Genomic DNA, 21,187 nt, shown 5'->3' with positions numbered 1-21,187 from the left:
TGTTATTTAACCGTATGTGTCTGTCACTCCATCTGACAGAAAATTTCCATTTTTTACGGAATTATTTGTACATTACACGTCTCTCCCACACTGACTGTTCACTGAGAGCACTTGTGGGTAAGTTTGTCCGTCCATCGTTTCTTTTTTCCATGTCTTTACAGAAGCTCCTCGGCTGAGGTCGACCTAATACTTTCCAGTCTTTCTGTTGAACTGATGTTACTTCATAACAGACTACTGAGAGCTTCAAAAGAGACAGACATAATATCAGTCTGAGCGTCTGTTTGTCTTCTGCCCGTCTCGTAACACAAATGCATCAGTGTGTTAGTGTTTGATGGGTGTGTGTGAGAGTCTGTCTATATGAATGTGAGAATGCATCCTCAAACTTCTTCACCTGTCTGATGTGTGGCAGTCACCTGCGCAGACGATGTCTTAAAGACATATTTTACAGTTTCTTCTTCTAAAGAGCCGTAAGAAATAAGAATGTACACACATGACGAATGTGTTTGATGCTGACCGGGTCTCTTCATGTAGTTTTGTTCATGGCTTCTAGTTGGTTAATTTGCTATCTTTTACAGAATGGCAGATGAATTTGTAATACAATTTATTGTAAGAAAACACAAGATGTGGCAGCGTTTTCTGCTCTCTCTTTTAAAGTAAATAAGTGTATAGACCGCTTCTCAAGTTGTAAACACTAGTCCACTTTTAAAAGTTTGTTGGTTATATTTTGCTCAAATGTTTGTGTAGGGTTAATAAACTGAAAGAGGAAGTTCTTCTGGACCAGCATTGTGCCAGTGTTGTTAACGTTTACAATTATATGAATAAATGTCTTGCATCGTCTATGCTGTCCACCAGTTTTGAATGCTTTGCTCCGTGTTTACCCAGCTAACAAAAAAATGCCCCATGAACATTCTAAATGTTGTGAAAATGTTATGTTGGAAACAGTCCACTGACTATATAAAAACGTTTTTATATTAACGTTTTTGCAACGTTTATAGAACATTTATCCCTGGCATAACTGTGTTGATAAAATGCTGCAAGAACTTGATAACTTCGAGAGAAGTTGGATAACAATATGGGCTGGTAAGATTTGTAGGTACAATCTTCAGTGATGGAGTCACCGTAGAAATGGTCTGGATGGTCCTGACATACCTCAGTGTGGAGGTGCTTGGTCGTTTCTGATCGGTTTCTCAGCTACATGCGAGAAAAGTGAAACATAGCACATCCATAAAGACAAACAAACACCGGCGAGGTACTACTAGAAGCACTTTCTGTATTTGGATCAAGTGTTTTATGACGGGCTAAGGGGGAGTAAAGAGGAGGGTGGGGATATTTTTTGGTGGCGTTACAGAGCTCAAACCACAGTGCTGTTTTGATAAAAAATGCACGTGGGAGTCTGGGAAAGAGAGGGATAAAGAGAGAGAGAGAGAGAGAGAGAGTTGAAGGAAGTGGGTTGGGTGGAGAGAGTGAATATAACCACCCACCTAAACGACCGTCAGACCGGTGGTCAAAAAGCAGACACTTGTAGAAGAGGCAAAGACTGACAGAGCAGTAAAAAGAGTGTGAAAAGAGAGATTTCAGGGACATTGAGCAGAGAACACGGATACACATCAGCCTCAGGACCAGACGGGTGAATGGATACGTTCTGCGGTCTCAGTGGACTTGACCCTCTATGGGTGAGCAAACATCTCATATTAGTCATATAGATTTTATATATAAAAGAGTATTCAGACTGTGTAAACAGATGTTGCTTTGCTACGTAAGATGCTTGCATTGATATTTTGAAATTCTTTGTATGATGCCAAGACCAAACTAAGAACTAAAACATCTTTGAAAGACTTTGCGCTGAGATATCTTATAAATGTGTCACATCAAGTCCTGATGTTTGATATTTTAAATGAACTGGCAGGATGTTTTTCTTAAAGGGATGCTATTTAAATTCTGTCATCATTTATTCATCCTTATGTTGTGTGAGTTTCTTTCTTCTTCAGAACACAAAATAAAATATTTTGAATTGTTTTGATAATCAAACAACACTGATCTCCATTGACGTCCATTGTATGAACACAAAACCACCGAGACATTTCACAAAATACCTTCTTTTGTGTTCCACTGACGAAAGACTCACACACAGATTTAGGGTAAATAAATGATGACACCCATAAAGATAAACTGACAAGTTCCATTGATAGACTTGGCCAAAACGAGCAATAAACTATGAACAGATGTGATACAAACCCATTTACGTTTACACTGCGCGTTTACTGTTAGACATGAAACACGTCTATATCTGGTCCGTGTGTGAACAGGCTTTGGATGATGTTGTTGATGGTTGTTGTGTCTGTTTTGACATTCTGGAGAAATGCGAAACCTTCCCTCTGTCCTCAGGACTGGAATCAGACGTGGTACACGCACAACCCTGAACTGAGCGACTGTTTCCAGAACACGATTCTGGTTTGGGCTCCATGCATCTACCTGTGGCTCCTGTCACCGTTCTACTGTCTTCATCTGTACTGTCACGGGCGCGCTCGATTGCCTCTCTCTTCACTCTGCAGTGCCAAACTGGTGAGACAGACCACTAAGACCTGTTAACGTTCCACAAACCTCAGAAGTACCCTCAATGCTGCCTGTAAAACCTAAACCAGAGTGTTAAAAACAAAGTGTACGTGATGGTCTGAGTAGACCACGGGGGTCGATGTGTAACCAGTGAGGTTCGCACTTCAGCGAGATGAAATGACAAAAAAACACCATTGGTTTGAAATACAGTTGTTTCTCTGTGAGTCACGTACACTTTCGTCCGGGTTTATCGTGATGTCACGTGAAGACCTCGTCTCGTCCGGAAGAGTGACTTTACATTGATATGAATTGAGTTTCTCTTTGCTCTTTCACAGTTGCTGGGATTCTTCTTGGCCTCTTTTGGTTTCGTGGAATTCTTCTACATCCTGTTGGAACGACGACTTGAAATCCAGCAACATCTCATCTTCCTGCTCAGTCCCATCATACGAAGTGTCACCGTGGTAATGTAAAACTTATCTTCCATTCTTATGATGAATTTGTTACTGTACAGTTTGTGTTGAGTTGTAGCGTGTTTTACAATAAACAGAAAGATTCAATCATATTCATTGTGTTGGAAAACAACAACAAAACCACACAAGAATTGACGTCACTTTACTTATTTCAGAGCAAAACTTAATGTTTTTAAACAAGAATTGAAAAATAATGTTGTTTTTACTTTGAAATGAGATCAAAGATAACTCAATTTTTTCTAACAGCAATGATGCATCAGTCACTAGAGACTAAACTGGGTTGTTTTAAACTCATTATTGGGGTAAATATGGCCAAAACCAACAGTTGGGTTATCGATTCTTACATGCGTAAGCATTTTGGGTTGAAGCAACACATCATAAATGTTATTTTATAACCCCTCGGTTGTTTTTTCCACATTTTACGTAACAATGACTTTAAAACCGGTCAGCATTTATTAGCAGGAATTTTGTTTTAAGGATGTTCAGTGTATTAGAAAACAAGGCAATCTTTTACAAAACATAAGCGCCTTGGCCAAGTTTTTTATATGTGTAAAAAATAGTTTCAATAAAGTGTGTTAAAAATGTTTTGCCCTTGCAACGATCTTAAAATGTAACATGGTGAATGAATATCCATGCTGGTCTAGTCTGGTTTAGTGTTGGTCTAGTTCATTGACATTGACCACATAACTAGTCAAACTGAATTAGCAGAAGTTCTTTCTTTTAAAACTTTTAAAACTACAACAGTGTTAAGAGATATTAAAGAAGACTTAAAGATGCCCTCATGTGTAAAAAAAGGCTTTAAGCTTCATTCGTCATACAAGCCATCCATCCCATCAATCATTTTTCAACATGCAGCACAGCTGACGTCTGTAAAAGAGCTGCTGAACGTTCACACGGCAGGAGTTGTTTTCATGTAATAGACTGTGACGTGTGGAGGTGAGGTTGGTTTGGAGAAACACCTACACACAGACGAATGAACACAATCTGACCTTCACTTCTGCAGAGATGGACTCCAGAGCAAACTCATGACCCATCTGTGGTCTCCTCAGACACCTAAAACAACATTTAAAAAACGATATGAAACATACACTTAAACACAGTACAAATGCTTGCACAACATCTTGGGTTTCTCATCCCATTTACCCAAATCCAGATTATTTCACCTTCCACAATCTACATTAATTTACACCTCCAGACTCTTCTTGTGTTTCAACAATTACACTCTCGTTTGTTTCTCTTTTTATTTCTGCTGAGCTATTTCAGGAGAAACATTGGAGAATAAATTGACACTAAGATGAGACGCAACTGAGAACTCGATAACATTTTCCTCTGGGATGCTGTGATGAAAACAGAAAACGACCGAATAGTTTAGTGCAGGATTTAGATCTGTCTCTGTCTTCTTTCTCTGATGTCTAAATACTAGCTGAGCACCAAATGTAGGGTTGGGAAAGAAGCTCTGTCTTCCTCCTACTCTAATGACACAAAAAGTCACAACAACAACAACAACAAGAAGAAGAAGAACGCAGATGTTAGTGTGGTGTACAAGCTCTGTTTCCAGGTAGCACCAAACCTCATTAGGAGGAGATTAAGAGTTCCTCGTGAAAGTTTACCTCATTTCTCTGAGGTTACAAGGCTGCGGTTTGGTCTGTGGTGCCGGTCCCTGATGTCTCATCTGGACCACACCAGGAGGATGTTTGTTATGTAATCCCGTCGTGTTTGTGCTACCTTGGAGATGCTGTAACAAATTATGTTTCCTTGCCTAAGATTAGAATAATGATGACGGTCGGGTTTTAAAAGAGATCGACAGAAGCCACGCTCCACTGTTTTTAGAGATGAGGCAGCTGGCTGTAGACAGGGAAATCCCAGCGTTACCACTGCAAAGCTGCTGAAGCGAAAACCAGTCTGGTTAATTTTCCAGTGGAGAGTTTTGTGTGCGGATGTGATTAATAACAGTTGTGTGTTTGACAGGTGTTAGCCGTGTGTGTGATTCATTGGGAGAGAGTTCGAGGATGTCGATCCTCACCGTTCCTGTTCTTCTTCTGGCTGTTGGGCGTGCTCTGTTCTCTCATCCCGCTTCATGAGAAGATCCAGCTGGCTGCGCATCAGGTGAGAGAAATGACACTGACGCAGACCCCACAATCCAAGCCTGTTCAATTTCACGGGACGTTCTCAAAATCCAGGACGGACCCTTCATGAAATAACATACAGATTCATCTTCAGCAGGAAAAACATTCACATATAGATACTCACAAACTCAAACGTATATGCATGATTATCCACACAAACAGATATAAAAAACACAAAAGAGAACTGAACTCAGTGACACGTCTTAACAACTACACCGCCTTACATATGAAATGCAACAGGTCACGTGAACTCCATGTTTTCAAAACCTTTTCATTCATAGTCATTTCGAACTCAGCCCGAGTTTTAGAAACCAGGCTAGTCAAATTGGACCCATATCACTTTCAAACTTGGTCAAAGCTTAACTACACATATGCATATTTTTCACCGCCATGACTGTATGTTTGCATATAACAGGGCAAAAAGAAATGTTGACTGACCCACATTTTGACCACCAAAACCACTCTGGCTTTATTTTTTATTTCGTGGTGGGGTTATGAATATAGCCTGTATCTTGGCATGGGTCTCTACGGTCAAACGAATGTTTACAACCCATTTGTCTTGCGCTTCAGTAGACTACTCCAGATTTCAGGGTTTTGAAATGCATGAGCACCATATGAAGAGCACATGTGAAGAGCTTTTGGCTTCTCACCAGCAAATAGGGGCCGGACGGCAGTGATGAAGGCGTTTCCAGATTGTAGCGTGACTCGAGGCCTTTTATGACTCTTTTCATACGTAATTCATTTATAGAAAACAGGCCATTAAAGAGTTTGGTTTTCACCATGATTTGTTAACCATTCAAAATAAGCTTTACTGTGTTGTAAATGCTCGCGCACACCCCGCCTTCTGACAAGTCAGATGAGAATTTGAGAATATAGAATAAACAACATACAACAGTTTTTTTTAACATTAATGCTTAGTTTCGCATGTCACATCACTCTGCAGCCTATAGGTAAAGTTTTTAGAACGTTCTCTGAAAGTTCTCTCAAAGTTATGAGACATTTTCTTTCAGAAACAATTAGCATTATGTTTTAGCTAAACATTCTCAAAATGTTATAAAATCAAAGCATTCATTACTTAAAGAAAATGTTAGCAAAACGTAAACTTTTTTTCTCAAGGTGCACCCACGAATCTGATTGTCTGATGTTTAAGTCCTGTAGCCTCGAGGTACATTATGAAATGTTGGGATTTGGTCAACAAGTTATTTCCATACGAGCAGAACGCTGAGCATCATGTAAACAATGCCAGGAAGTCCGGATTAGCATCGCTTTAGGTTTATGGAAAATCCCTGCTTGTGGTACTCGTTTAAAATGGAAAGTCTGAGATCTTTTAAAGATTCGTTCTGGTGTTTCTGGTTTTCAGGGTCTCTCTCCGGATATCGTGCGGTACTTGGCCTTTTTCTCGTACTTTGGCCTGCAGTTGGCGCAGCTTTTCCTCGGCTGTTTCGCAGACCGGGCACCCTTAGGCAAAGCTGTCCTCAAGGTACGAACAGAACAAACTCATCATCATCAACCAAAATAACACATCATAAACAACCCTGTGGTTATTCGCTTTTGTTTACTCCCGGTTTTACGTAATACAGAACGCAACCCTTCCATTTGCAGTGAATTATGGTAATGGCCGGCACATCCATCTGGCATCTGCCACAAGTATGTGTTGCCTTGATATTAGCTCAACTCATCATGGGATGGAAGTGATGGTTTTTTGAGTCATCTACATGGACACAGGTTTTCTGTGGTCCTCCTGCCCAGATAATGATATATGCGATGTTTTTAAAGGGAAATTCTAGTCTGACCGCAGTTTGGTTGTCATTTATGCAGATTGCACAGAGAAACATGTCATTGAACATCCCATTAGAAAGAAAAAAATCACAGATTAGGAGATATCTCAATGTCTTCTTTTCAATGGACAGCAAATATAAACCCTTGCTTACGTCTCAGATCGGGTCAGAGTCAGAAATCGGACACATGTGTCTGTCCTTAGAGTTTGAGAAGAGATGTCGACAGTGTTTGAAACTGAGCTCAGATTTGTCAAGTCTGCAATCAAATGTCAATATGATTGAAGATTAATATCAACTCAAACATTCCTCATCAAATCCAGATTATTTTACTTCTACAATCTACATTCATTTTACACCCCCAGACTCTTCACGCATTTTAGCAGAAACATCTGGAACTAAACTGATACATAAATGAAACACAACTGAGAACTCAGATCTCCTGAGCTATGAAAGAGCAACATACGAGCAAAAACATTCTCAAAGCAATCCAGCACGCAGACGTCCAGTTGTTCTCTTCAAGAGAAAAACAAGAAAACAAGCTCGGAGGAGGAATTAGCATGTTTGCGATGAGGTTGTAGCCACAGACGTGAGCGCCACACCCCTTGATCCTCTCCTGACTCAGTCAAGTCCTGTGTGGGGTTATTCACAGCCTCCTGAAGAGCGAGAGACCTCCGGTGAGGAGGCGGAGAGAGAGAGAGAGAGAGAGAGAGAGGTGTAGCACTCACAGACGCTCTCATTCTGTTCCTCTGTTGACTCTCAGCTCACTACTGCCAGATGTCAAGCCTCTGGTTTCTCCATCCAAGAAAGCAAAACTGTGAAAGTCTTCTTTCTAAAACTGACAGTTTCACATCTGCTTGCCTCTTTTGGGTGTAATGTTTGAACTTAGCTTTCTTGTGTTTCAATGCAGTACATTTCAACCTGTATGTTGTACAGAAAGTGTGTTTTTTATTTTATGACTCTTATGGACAAATATTGACATTAAAGTGTAACAAGGTTCAATTAAAGGGAAGGAAGGAGGAGGGAACCGGAAAATACTTTTAATTAAATAAACAAACAATAAAACACAACATAAAGTCCAGGCCTGGTCCTCTCTCACTGACGGTCCGGTCGCTCGTCCTCTTATGCTCCACAACGAGACCGGCTCTCGTCCCGCCTACCTCGCTACATAAAGCTTACTCTGATATACTCTAGAGCAGTGGTTCTCAAACTGGGGGGCCTCAAGATGGATCCGGGGGGGGCACAGATTTTGTGGCATTTTATAAAATATAGAAATTTTAATTTCTATTTCTATTTTATGCAATCAAACATTTGAAAAATAAGACAACCAACCAAAATAATTGATTTGCCAGCATTGTATCACTAAATATGTTTCACGGTTTAATAAAAATTCTGAGTTTAAGATTATAAGTCTTTTTTGGGGGGCACAAAGTGATGCACCCAACACAAAGGGGGCCTTACAACGGAAAGGTTTGAGAACCCCTGTTCTAGAGAAGTGTGTGTTTACAGGGTTTTAACTCATGTTTGATCATAGAGTGTGTCATTGTGCTCAACCTGTTTGTTTCTTTTCTCAGAATGCGTGTCCTGTTGAAGATGCATCGTTCTTGTCAAAGATCCTCTTCTGGTGGTTCAGCGGGTATTACAGATTTGACGTTTTTTTACGGTTGTTCTATATATCGTGTCCACTTCATGTAAAGATTGTAATAAAATCTAATAAGATCTTGTGTGTGATTTCAGGTTAGTTTTGAAGGGATACCGCTCACCCCTGCAAGCAGAAGATCTGTGGAGTCTGAGGGAAAAGGACACGTCTGAGAAGATCATTTCTGACCTGGAGGAAGAATGGTCAGCGGAACGCACTAAACTACAGCAGTAAGTTCTGTGCGTCCTTCTGATGGCTGTTTCTCACACGTGACATTCAAAAGCACGTGTCAGTCGATGTTGTGGTTCCTCGTGTCGCTTTGATCAAAGCCATCGCATTTCCGTCTGAACGATGGCCACAAATGGACTGAATTAGGCCAAGAAACACTCGGTTGGATTGTTTGGTTAACACGTTGTAGCTTGAATCGTTCTGAAATCCTCACAGGTCGTTTGTGTTTTGCATAATTCGTGGAAACTCGTCTTGTAATCGCTCTGTTTTCAATCAGAACAACCCTGTTCTCAATGCACATGTCTGTTTGTCTCTTCAACAGACGAGAAAAACACCTCAGCACCAGCGTTGCCTTGGGATCTCGACTACCGGACCAGGCGCAGCTTCTCAGAAAGATCCAGAAAGAGCAGAGCTCCGGGTTCTGTCTTCTGCGGACGCTGGCGCGAAGCTTCGGGCCATACTTCTTAACCGGGACGCTGTGCCTCGTGGTCCACGACGCCTTCATGTTCGCTGTTCCACAGGTTCTGAGGTGAGATGAGTCAGACAGGTTTGGGTATATCTAATAAACGGGCGGCTCCGGGTTACGTTTACCCAAAGTTAAAACAAAACCAGATGTGCTTTTAATTACAGCTCTCAGGGTCTTCAAAATATTTTCGAAAGAGACACAGTACACCATATCTCGGGTTGAAAACAGGAAGACGTGTGGCAGGTGCTTGAGTCAGAGACGCCGTAGACGCCAGACAGAGATCGCGCTGTTTATACCCACAGACAAGCAATTTTGGCCTCACGTCTGAATTTGGTTTCGGATGGTGAGAGATGACCACAGCGCTCCGTCCGCTGTAGACGTGTTGGCTTCGGGGAGGGTAGAGAGGAACACAGGCGGGGTTGTGGTTTACTGGAGGAACGCAGCCAGTGAAATGGGAGGTTTGGTCAGTTAGCTGCGGTCTTCAGCTCATCTATTGTATTGAGATCAAGTGAATTCTGGGGCATTTGGTTAACGTTCAGAAAAACAATTATCCAGGCGAACATGCTACTTCAACAAATCGACCGTTCTTTATGTTGAAAGAAAGCCACCCTTAAACGCACTACAGTAAACCTTGAGTCTAACCACAACGGTTGGATGTGATCCGCACATTTCTTCATGTAGTGCATTCATTTCTTCTTCTGTCTTTGTTTTCAAGTCTGTTGTTGGGCTTTATGAAGGATGAGGACGCTCCGCAGTGGAAGGGTTATTTCTACGCCTCGCTGATGGTTCTATTGTCCTGCCTTCAGTCCGTCTTCAATCATCAGTACACATACACCTGCTTTACTGTGGGCATGAGGGTTAAAACAGCTGTCATGGGACTCATCTACAGAAAGGTAATACATCACGTGGTGCTAGCAACGCCAAGCTCTTGGGTTGGATCCAAGAGAAACAAACGTATGCTATAATGGTATAATCTATATGCATAAATGTAAATGTCTGTGTTTCTCTTTCAGTCTCTTGTCCTGAACAGCACAGCTCGCAGGACGTGTACAGTAGGAGAGATTGTGAATCTGGTGTCGGCTGATACTCAGAAGTTGATGGATTTTGTGGTGTATTTTAATGCGGTGTGGTTGGCACCCATTGAGGTGACGCTCTGTCTCTTCTTTCTGTGGCAGGTGAGGGCATCATAACCATGTACAGATGATTATATAAGGTTTTTTTATTGCACTCCAGTAATATGACTACAACAAATCATGATCACTCTTGTCCTTACTTTCTTGTCGTAATTTCTTCAGATAAATTAATTTTTTTGTATATATATATTTTCTTGTTATCCATAAACACTTTAAACTGAAAAATAAAACCTAATAGCAGTTTGGGTAATCGGTTTGGCGGGTGTTGTTTGGGCTTCTGTTCTGCACTGAAGGAATCATTTTATTGATCACGTTATTCTTTTTCAGCATTTGGGACCATCGGCTCTAGCAGGCATCACCACGGTCATCTTCATCTTCCCTCTCAACGGGTTCATCGCGAGGAAGAGAAGCAAACTTCAGGTTTATGATGTTCTGACCTCTCAAATCGATTCCAATATAATAAGATCCTTATTCCAGGAGATTACTTTAGATCAGCTCAAGCGCTCTGGTGATTTCTGATGGAGCGGATCTGAAAGTCAGCACGAAGGCTTCACAGCTGGTTTAGATAGTGAAGCGAGCGTAACGCGGGTTGGATTCGAGCTTCTCTCGCTCCTTTGAAGTTTCCTCCTAAGCAAAGCAAACCGCAGCGGTGGCGAGTGGCAATAAAATCTCAAAGTTTCGTTTCAGAAACCAACAGGCGTTTGGCACAACCACGCTTGAGCAAATCTGCCAAGTCAGCTTAACGACAGAATGTCAACATGCAGTTAGAAATGTCTTGACTTTTTCAATGTATTTCACAGTAACAGACTGTATATGATCCGCTGAGATCAGCCGGTGCTTGATGGACTTAATACATAAGGAAAATACACCACTTTATTAGGGGGTAATGATACACTCAGCTCACGACGCAATAAACAAAACTGAGTCCACGTTACAATAGCGTCGCAATATTCTGAAATGTAAAAAATAAAATAAATTGTATAGTATGTACAACACTGTAGCCTGCTCTCATGGGATTTCAAAGGATTTCATGAGGTTGCTAATTTATATGTATTCCTACAATGTGAATCGTTAAAAACATAAAATAAAAAGCAATAATGAAGCTCCACCCCTAAACTAAACATCACTGGCATGGAGGCAGATCCTACAAAAGCGTATGAATGTATGAACCATATGAAGTCATACAAATGTGTTGCCTCATGTAGTAGTTGTGAATTGCCAAAAGAACTGAACTGAACGCATCCAACTTATGTGGACTAATGAAAATGTAACTCTCATTGAAAACTAAAACAGAATTTTAACATAAAATTAAGAAAGCTCATTTATGTAGTCGCTTGTGTCGCTACCATTTGAATGAATGACATCGCCCCGCTTTGTCGCTGGCTGTCTGAAGGGGGCGTACGAGAAAACTTCTTAAAGCAATAAAAACGTAAAATAATAACATATTTTGACGCGGGCAAATCAACCAACAGGATTAAACAGACGTCATATTTAAGAAAATATTGATATAATTCATATCTTAAGTTGTTTAGTATCACAATATATTATTATACCCCTAGTGCAAAAGAGCCCAGTTTAAATATTCTCTTGATTATTGTTTGAACGACCTTCTGTGCTCGGCTAAAAATGATTATTCAGATGTGAAGTGTCGCTGACGTGTTTCGCTGACTATTGGCGGTCGCATGTTCCTTCCACAGGAGATACAGATGAAGTACATGGATGGACGGGTGAAGTTAATGAACGAGATTCTCAACGGTATTAGGATCCTGAAGTTCTACGCCTGGGAAAAAGCTTTTCTGGAGCAGGTGCTGGGATACAGAGAGAAAGAGCTGAAAACTCTGAAGAAATCGCAGATCTTATACTCCCTGTCCATCGCTTCTTTCAACTCCTCATCTTTCTTGGTGAGAAAACAGATTCATCAAACAAATGGTTCGATCTCATCCGTGATTTTTCCTAGAAGTTGACTTGAATGCAGTGTTGTGTTTAACTAGTTACTAAGTAATTAGTAAGTGTAATTGAATAATTTTTCTCTTGAAAAGTAAAGTAAGGGATGTTATATGTATAGTATAATGCAATGTCGCTTTGAATAAAAGCATCTGCCAAATGCATAAATGTAAATGTTAAATTTAATCACAGTTACTTCCGATGTAATTGAACTAAATACTGTGTAATATATTCAATAGTGAAAATGACATCAAATTATAAGTCTAACTTTAAAATGTATTATTCTCACATTTGTATACTTTGGTCAGTTAATAAAAGTACTAGTCTTATATTATTTATTTGAATGAATTAAGAGGCGTTTCATGTCTATCCTTGAATCACTGAACTAATAAAGCTTGATGTAGGATATAGAAAGTAATGAAATACTTTTTGGAGGGAGTCATGTGTAAAGTAATCTAATGACACCATTGAATATGTCATTAGTATCTAGTAATGAATTACTTTTTCAGAGTAACTTGCCCAACACTTCTTGAATGGTGATTTACTTTTCCAGATTGCTTTCGCCATGTTCGGAGTGTATGTGCTCATCGATGACAAGAATGTTCTGGACGCTCAGAAAATCTTCGTGTCCATGGCTCTCATCAACATCTTGAAGACTCCTCTAAGTCAGCTTCCGTTTGCCATGAGCACAACCATGCAGGTGAACGCCGGATATCATTGTTTATTACTTCAGGTTAGTGATAGATTTCTGATGGTGACGTGATTGGTGCGTTGCAGGCCGTGGTATCACTCAAGCGGCTGGGGAAGTTCCTCTGTCAAGCAGAACTCAAACCAGAAAATGTGTCGAGAGAAACGTTTCATTCCGGTGAGATGTTTTTTTCTGTGACGGATCGGTAAGGTTAAACATAGACTGTGTGTCCTTCCCTCGCTTCCGGCTGTCGATGAAATTATGAATGGAAGTGATGAACAACAGTGTCTGAATTTCACAGTTAGATGTTAGTGCTTTCTCACTTCCTCTGAATGACAACACCAGTTACACATCTCTGAATACCACAGAGTGGAATGTTTCTTGGCCCTTGGGATAACTTCAGAAAACGTTGCTTTTGAAAATAAAACCTCATTCGTCTATCCATCTTTATCAATCTATATATTCATAATTTGTGCTCGTGTCCGATGTACATGTCAGTCCGCCTATAGAAAGTATATAAAGCGTGATATTGCAATTGTTTTGTAATTCCTTACTGTGTTTCTCTATCAGACAGAGATGGCGTGGTGTTTGAAAATGGAACCTTCAGCTGGTCTAAAGACGGTCCTCTATGTTTGAAAAGGTATCTGAACAAATTTCATCTGAATGTGAAAGTTTTAGCAAGCCTTTACTCACTTGTGTGTTTGTGCAGAATCAGTGTAAAGGTTCCTTGCGGTTCGCTGGTTGCTGTCGTCGGTCATGTGGGCAGTGGCAAATCCTCACTGCTTTCTGCCATTCTCGGAGAAACTGAGAAAAGAAGCGGGACTGTATCAGTCAGGGTAAGCACACTCAAATCATAAACCAGACAGTTTAGCAGAAAGTGTGCATCTACAAGAAAGTTTCTTTGGTTTAAAAGAAGGCTATGAAAGCCTCCAGTACATAAGTTCAAACATAGATATACCGTATACAGTAGTAATACAATTAAATACAAAAATTGTAATATATCAAATTATTGGTCAAAACTATACAAAGTATGGCATAGTGTGAAATGGTTGATAAAGCATCATGCACCGAATACAATTTATACCATTTACATTTATATGGATGCTTCAATGTTATATGGCCCAAACCTAACGTTAGGTCTGGTAGACCTCCGCAAAGAACCATTACTGTTGAGAAGATTTCATTTCATTTAGTTCTATTAATATACAATAAAATATCAACCCAAAAGTGAATATATCAAAGTTCAACCAAACAAAGACATTTTACAGATTTGAAATAATTTGGGGTTAGTAATTTATGACAGAATTTCCATCTTTGGGTGAACTATTACTTTAACATAAATGCATAGAAATTAAAAGTCAACGCGTGCGTCTGAGAAACGCGTGCTTCTGATGAAACCGCCAATACTGGAGATTAGAAAGAAAATAAAGCCCCCAAAAAATGAATTAAGGGAATTTAGAGTATTCACTAATAGGGATGAAAAAGCTTTACCTTTCCGCACTTCTGTCTTTTTAGGGCTCCATTGCTTACGTTCCTCAGCAAGCTTGGATCCAGAACGCAAGTCTGCAGGACAACATTCTGTTTGGACGTGAAAAGAAGGAAAGCTGGTACCAGCGAGTCCTGGAGGCGTGTGCTCTTCTGCCGGATCTAGACAACCTGCCCGCCGGAGACGCCACTGAGATCGGAGAGAAGGTGAGATCCTTAACCTGTCCAGTCACGGCGATTTAATACAAACAGAGTCAATACAGCTGCGTTGTTTTTGATCAGGGTCTGAATTTGTCTGGAGGTCAGAAACAGCGGGTGAGTCTGGCTCGTGCTGTTTACAGGAAAGCTGACGTCTATCTGCTGGATGATCCTTTATCTGCTGTAGATGCCCACGTGGGTCAGCACATCTTTAATAAAGTTATTGGACCCAAAGGCATACTGAGAGACAAGGTGAGGGTTTCACCTCAAGCATCGTGTTCTTCCTCAACGATTCCATCATCTAACGTGAAGTTGTTCTACAGACGCGGGTTTTGGTGACTCACGGGATGAGCTTTTTGCCTCAAGCGGATCTGATTTTGGTTCTGGTTGACGGGGAGATCACAGAGCGAGGATCATATCAAGAGCTTCTGAACAGAAACGGAGCTTTCGCTGATTTCATTCACACATTCGCAAACTCAGAAAGAAAAGAGTGCCTTATAGAAGCCTTTCAGAGAGGTGACATTACTCTTCTGTGCTGTTACTGGATCGTTTGGTTCTTCCTTTGTTCTGATGGAGTATTTTGATTAATTTCACTTGCAGGTTCCAGAAAGTCTTTGAGGTTAAGTGTTACTGACTTCATGCCGTTCTCTCTTGATCTATCTCAGGAGCAGCTCATTGGGTATGTGTTTGAGATATTTGTACAGAATGCCTGTGGTTATCTGGGGTTTTAGTAGGAAACTAATCGTGGGGGAGCGGCTGACATTAGAACTGTCGTAACAATACCACTAACACTTTTAAATATCAAGAACACTACAAGATGACTGATTCAAACTCACATCTGTTTCAGCGGAGACACAAACAGCATCACAATGCAGAGCGTCGAGCCGTTACCTGATTCTGATGAAGATCAAATCCCAGAAGACCTCGGCAAACTCACCAAAGCTGATAAAGCACGCATAGGCAGAGTAAGACTGACGAATTCACAACATCCGCGGAAAAAAATAAGAGATCTTATTAAATTCTCAAGATTTTCCAAATTTCAAGAAAATCAAACCTCAAGAGTGACATAATCTCATTAACAGTAATGTGAGAAACTGACAGCACATGATGAAAACTGACACAAAAATCCAGGTTATCACAAAAAAATATGTTGTATTGCTTAAAAAGTGAATCCGAACTTGTTTTCTTTGCCGTATTTGAGGTCTGGCAAAATACAGAGCATCTTTTCGATCGTTTTCACCGGTTTCAGTTTCTGCAAATAAAAACTATATTTTTATTTGAAATTTAGGATAAATTTTGTAAATAGGTCACGGAATGAATCAAAAATCATAATTTTACCAAAACAAATATAGAATAAGTACATTCAGACAAATATCTTAATTTTTTTCGCAGCTCTAGATGGTTTCATCTTAACAACATTAACAAACGTTACTGCGCATGCGCACCTTTGTGACCCTCAACCTGAACGTCCTGTACACAATCACAAACAATAGAGCACCTGTAGATTATTTCTGATAACCATCAAAAGAAATTTGTCTCTCCAATATTTTGAATTTAAACTGCGATACCAAGCTCAACTGCTAGATGTCAATGTACCACATGGTTTCTTTAAAAACCTCTAAACTACAGCAGCCATTCAACAAATTGTTTATTTGACTAAATGAACCTACATCAATTAAATATAAATAGTTATATTATTAGACACTGGCCAAACACAGACTGGAAGTTAACTGGGGTCAGGTGCACGCACGTCCGATGAAATGGTCTATATGTTCAGTTTTCAGTGTTTAGTTTATAAAACATTGCGTAAAGTCCTAATTGTGTCTTTTGTTTCTACAGGTAAAACTTGAGATGTACATTGAATATTTCCGCACCATTGGTTTGCCCTTGATCGTTTCTATCGTATTCCTGTACGCCATCCAACAAGCGGCATCTCTGTCTTATAACTACTGGTTGAGTTTATGGGCCGATCAGCCTGTCATCAACGGAACCCAGTTAAACACAGATATGAAACTGGGAGTCTACGGAGCTCTCGGCTTTGTGCAAGGTTTGCATATGTCCTTTTTTATTTACACACTTTCCTCTTGACATTAAATAAATGTCATCATTTTGTTACGTTTCAGGAATCGCTATATTTGGTACCACAGTTGCCATCTCCCTAGGGTGCATCATTGCCTCCCGTCATCTTCATCTGGATCTTATCAATAATGTTCTTCACTCGCCCATGTCGTTCTTTGAGTCCACGCCTAGCGGGAACCTCCTCAATCGCTTTGCAAAGGAAATCGACGCTATAGACAACATGATCCCCGACGGGCTAAGAATGATGCTCAGTTACTTCTTTAAACTCATGGAAGTCTGTATCATTGTGTTAATGGCCACTCCATTCGCTGCTGTCATCATCCTCCCTATGGCATTCATCTATGCTTTCATTCAGGTACAGCTGACACTAACAATACCCCAATCCATCGGGAATGTTGGAGTTTTACTTTAATCTGACATTTCACCCTCGTAGAGTTTCTACGTGGCCACGTCTTGCCAGCTGCGACGTCTGGAGTCTGTGAGTCGCTCTCCCATCTACACACATTTGAATGAGACGGTGCAGGGTGCCAGCGTCATCCGGGCGTTCAGCGAGCAGTCGCGCTTCATCATGGATGCCAATCACAGGGTGGATCTCAACCAAACGGCTTACTTTCCCCGATTTGTGGCCACGAGGTGAGACACTAACATACAGTTACAATATGGTCATAAACAAACTTCAGTCAGGACCACTTTCGTCAAATAACATTTTGTATTAAATAATAATGCATCTCAGTGTTGGAAGTATGGTTCTGTTCTGGGCAAACTCCACACGCCCATCCAAGCATTCATTCTGGGACAGAGAGGAGTAACACTATATCAAAAACCGTCACAAGACAAATCAACGTAATCCACGTATAATGGATAAATAGATAAGTGGACATGGGGATGGAGGGGGGATAAGCAATAGATTTGGTTGCAGAATGAACAGGGATTTAAATGAACCGTTATGATGTGTGTCGGAACTGGAATGGTACATGTCAGAAACAGCTGACTGTCAGCTGATGCAAGCTTTACTGACTTGACCCGCCTGAACTAATGCAATGCTTGAAATCATTTTCTCAAGATGTGTGCTTGCTTTAAATTTGACGTTTTAAAATTCTTTGCATTTTTACTTTATTGCGTATTGAGGTGAGTGTCACATGAAATTCATGTCTCTGTGCAGGTGGCTGGGTGTGAATCTGGAGTTTCTGGGTAACGGCATTGTTCTGGCTGCTTCTAGTCTCTCTGTGATGGCCAAAGGAACGCTGAGCCCCGGGATGGTGGGTCTGGCCGTGTCACATTCACTTCAGGTGCGAACCATTCCAAATGAATCCGACATTATAAACACAAACATTATGAGATTGTATGTGGCCGCCGGTCCAACCTCAGCTTCGAAATAGCCTTTCACTCCTGCGCAAGAGCTGCTGTGGAGTTTATTTTCATTTGTGGTCAACCAGACTGAAGTGCAGCGTAACATTAAGAACAAACAAACCAACTCTTCCAAGTCTTGTGTTGTTGAAAACTGCTGAACTGTCTCTCAGGTGACCGGTTTTCTCAGCTGGATCGTCAGGTCGTGGACGGATGTCGAGAACAACATCGTGTCGGTCGAGAGAGTGAAAGAATACGCAGACACACCGAAAGAGGTACAGTTGAACACCTCAAGAGTTCTTCCTTAAGATGAGTTAAGATTTTGGTCTTTATAATCCATGTCTTCATTTACAGGCATCTTGGACCATAGAAGGAAGTTCTTTACCTTCATCTTGGCCTCAGGCCGGAACTATTGAGTTTCACGATTATGCCCTTCAGTATCGTAAAGGTCTAGAACTGGCCCTAAAGGGCATCTCCGTCCGCATCCAAGAGCGAGAGAAGGTACAAACATCACGTCTAAAATTTAAAATATTCAAACTATACGCAAATTCTTTGTGTATCCAACTTCAACTATGGTGCAGAGATTTGATATAAAAAGGATAAAATACATTACTGTCACAAATTTTCAATCTTTGGTTTTCATTTGATCCTTTCAGATTGGTATTGTGGGAAGAACTGGTGCAGGAAAATCATCTTTGGCTCTTGGAATTTTCCGGATCTTGGAGGCAACAAAAGGAGAGATCTACATTGACGGGATCAATATATCAGAACTCGGGCTTCACGATCTGAGATCGCGCATTACCATCATTCCTCAGGTACATATGACCAAGACTCAGTGTTGATCCATCTTGTTCTTAAATGACTGTATAGTTGCCCCTTTCTAATGTTGTAGAATTTCAATTCATTGTGAAATCCTCACAAATCTTTTGGCAATTGAATTCCAAGGACCCAGTGCTGTTCTCTGGATCTCTCCGCATGAACCTCGACCCCTTTAATGTGTATTCTGATGAGGAGGTGTGGAACGCCCTGGAACTGGCCCACCTCAAAAACTTTGTGTCTGGACTTCCAGATAAACTAAACTATGAGTGCTCAGAGGGAGGAGAAAATCTCAGGTATGAGCATTTGCTTCAGGATTTTAAGAGGGAATCTTTAGCTTTCAGCAGTGGTAAAACAATGTCAATGTGAATTCTACAGTCTTGGTCAGAGGCAGCTGGTTTGCCTCGCGAGAGCTCTTCTCCGAAAGACAAAGATTCTGGTGTTGGATGAAGCGACAGCCGCACTGGACCTGGAGACAGACACCTTGATCCAGTTAACCATCCGCAGTCAGTTTGAGGATTGTGCTGTTCTTACCATCGCACATCGCCTCAACACCATCATGGATTACACAAAGTAAGTCACAATACAAACACTTTAAAGGAGTCGTATGACGTTGCTAAACGAATATTATCGTTTGTTTTAGATGTAATGTTAAAAACGCTGCATTTTCCACACACATGTTTGTATCACTTCTCTGAAATATGTGGATTTATTACAAAGCTCATCTCCCTGAAAAGCGAGGTGTGCTGTGATTGGCCAGTTAACCAGTGCGTAGTGATTGGTAGAATACTGCAAGCGTGTGACGGAAATGTAACGCCTCTGACCATATTTGGAACATTAGGTTCCTCTTCAATAGTACGGACAGGTCGCCCACCTTACTTGCGTTTACATGTGGGCGGTCTTATAGTCAAACTACAAACTGAGGTAGATCTGTGGGGGTGTGGCTACACGAGGTGTTTCAGACAGGTCTGGGTGAGCATTCGCTTTTAGATAGAACGCATCTTTTGTTCTGGCACTTTAGTTTTTGCAATTTTACGTGTCTAATACATGCACGGGTAACTTAAAACACACCAAAATGAAACATGTATTCGCGCCACATGACCCCTTTAAACAATGATTCTTCGTGTTGGTGCAGAATGGTTTCCATTTTTGTTATGAACAGATCGATATCCCACGTGAATTTGACACATTTGATCTTATTTGTTTTCTTAGAGTAATTGTTATGGATAAAGGACATATCGTGGAGATGGATTCCCCCACTAACCTGATCGCGAGGAGAGGTCCGTTTTACGACATGTGTCGTGAAGCTGGCATCCTGTAAGCGCGTGCGCTGCCGCTGACTGTCTTCTGGCGCCCCCTTGAGGCGAGAGCGAAGAATCTGCTGATCTCAGTTCAGTGCACTTGCGTGAGAACAGATCAAACAACTGCTGCTTCACACGGGGATAAATAATGACCGGAGATGTATTGGTTCCCCCACAACAACAAAAAAAGAAATTTGAAGCTAATATATAAACTCAGGTTTACGGTCATCAGCATCTTCTATCAGAACACACAGACAGGTGCTTTCTTGACTTATAGAAGCTGATGGAAACATGTCAATATTGCATCTTACACACAAGAAATACGTGTCTGTCAGCATCTGTGAATGTGAAAAATACATTTGGTTTAAAAGGAAAATTGATGATAATTCTATAAGCTCTAGTAGTTGTACATCATTATCTTCAGACAGTAAGTTTCTGGAATTGTTTGAGAGAGAAATGTTTACCAACACACTTGACCTGAATTTCCCTGGAAAAAAACAGACAGCCATTCAGACACCAATTCAAGTTTTTACAGGAGTAGAGAAACACTACATTCACCCAAATAGGTGGCGGTGTTTATTCCTTTCAGCCAAAGTAAACATGTGAAATGAGCAGTGATGGCTGGATGAAAGAACATATACACAGTATATAAGACTGTCATTACTGTGGAATTATTCCGATGTTGTATATCAAGAAAATATTGTTCATCACCGTTCTGAGTTTTATTTAGCAGTTTTGCACTTCTTGTGTTTTCGTTCCTGTAGATTTGTGAAGAAATACACTTTACAAGTCTCTTTGTACACAGGCGCCTTTGTGACTCAGAACTTATTTATACGTTTTATATTTAATCTTTGAAACTTAATTGTTTGTATATTTTTACATGTACGTTTATAATTGTATAAAGAAAACCTCTAAACATCCTCGTAAAGAATTCATCAT

General features: G+C 40.7%; 1 protein-coding gene across 1 annotated transcript; it reads left to right on the top strand.

The window, feature by feature from the left end:
- Positions 1–1,499: 1,499 nt before the first annotated feature.
- On the top strand, positions 1,500–21,160 carry abcc6a (ATP-binding cassette, sub-family C (CFTR/MRP), member 6a). The gene is made up of 31 exons (XM_079459868.1): positions 1,500–1,673; positions 2,386–2,562; positions 2,889–3,014; positions 4,992–5,129; positions 6,510–6,629; positions 8,499–8,560; positions 8,662–8,793; positions 9,114–9,320; positions 9,973–10,150; positions 10,271–10,432; positions 10,718–10,810; positions 12,088–12,291; positions 12,888–13,034; positions 13,112–13,199; positions 13,593–13,662; positions 13,732–13,858; positions 14,538–14,714; positions 14,790–14,957; positions 15,029–15,221; positions 15,306–15,384; positions 15,553–15,670; positions 16,545–16,752; positions 16,829–17,139; positions 17,218–17,417; positions 17,947–18,073; positions 18,305–18,406; positions 18,486–18,632; positions 18,788–18,946; positions 19,077–19,243; positions 19,326–19,520; positions 20,160–21,160. Exons 1-31 carry the CDS (start codon positions 1,632–1,634, stop codon positions 20,266–20,268), a joined length of 4,533 nt encoding a protein of 1,510 aa, XP_079315994.1. The 5' UTR covers positions 1,500–1,631; the 3' UTR covers positions 20,269–21,160.
- The last annotated feature ends 27 nt before the right edge of the window (positions 21,161–21,187 follow it).

The sequence above is a fragment of the Barbatula barbatula genome (assembly GCF_947034865.1).
Source record: "Barbatula barbatula genome assembly, chromosome: 7".
In the NCBI taxonomy this organism is placed as follows: Eukaryota; Metazoa; Chordata; class Actinopteri; order Cypriniformes; family Nemacheilidae; genus Barbatula; species Barbatula barbatula.
The sequence above is the reverse complement of the archived record's forward strand: the minus strand, read 5'-3'. Positions and strand labels throughout refer to the sequence as shown.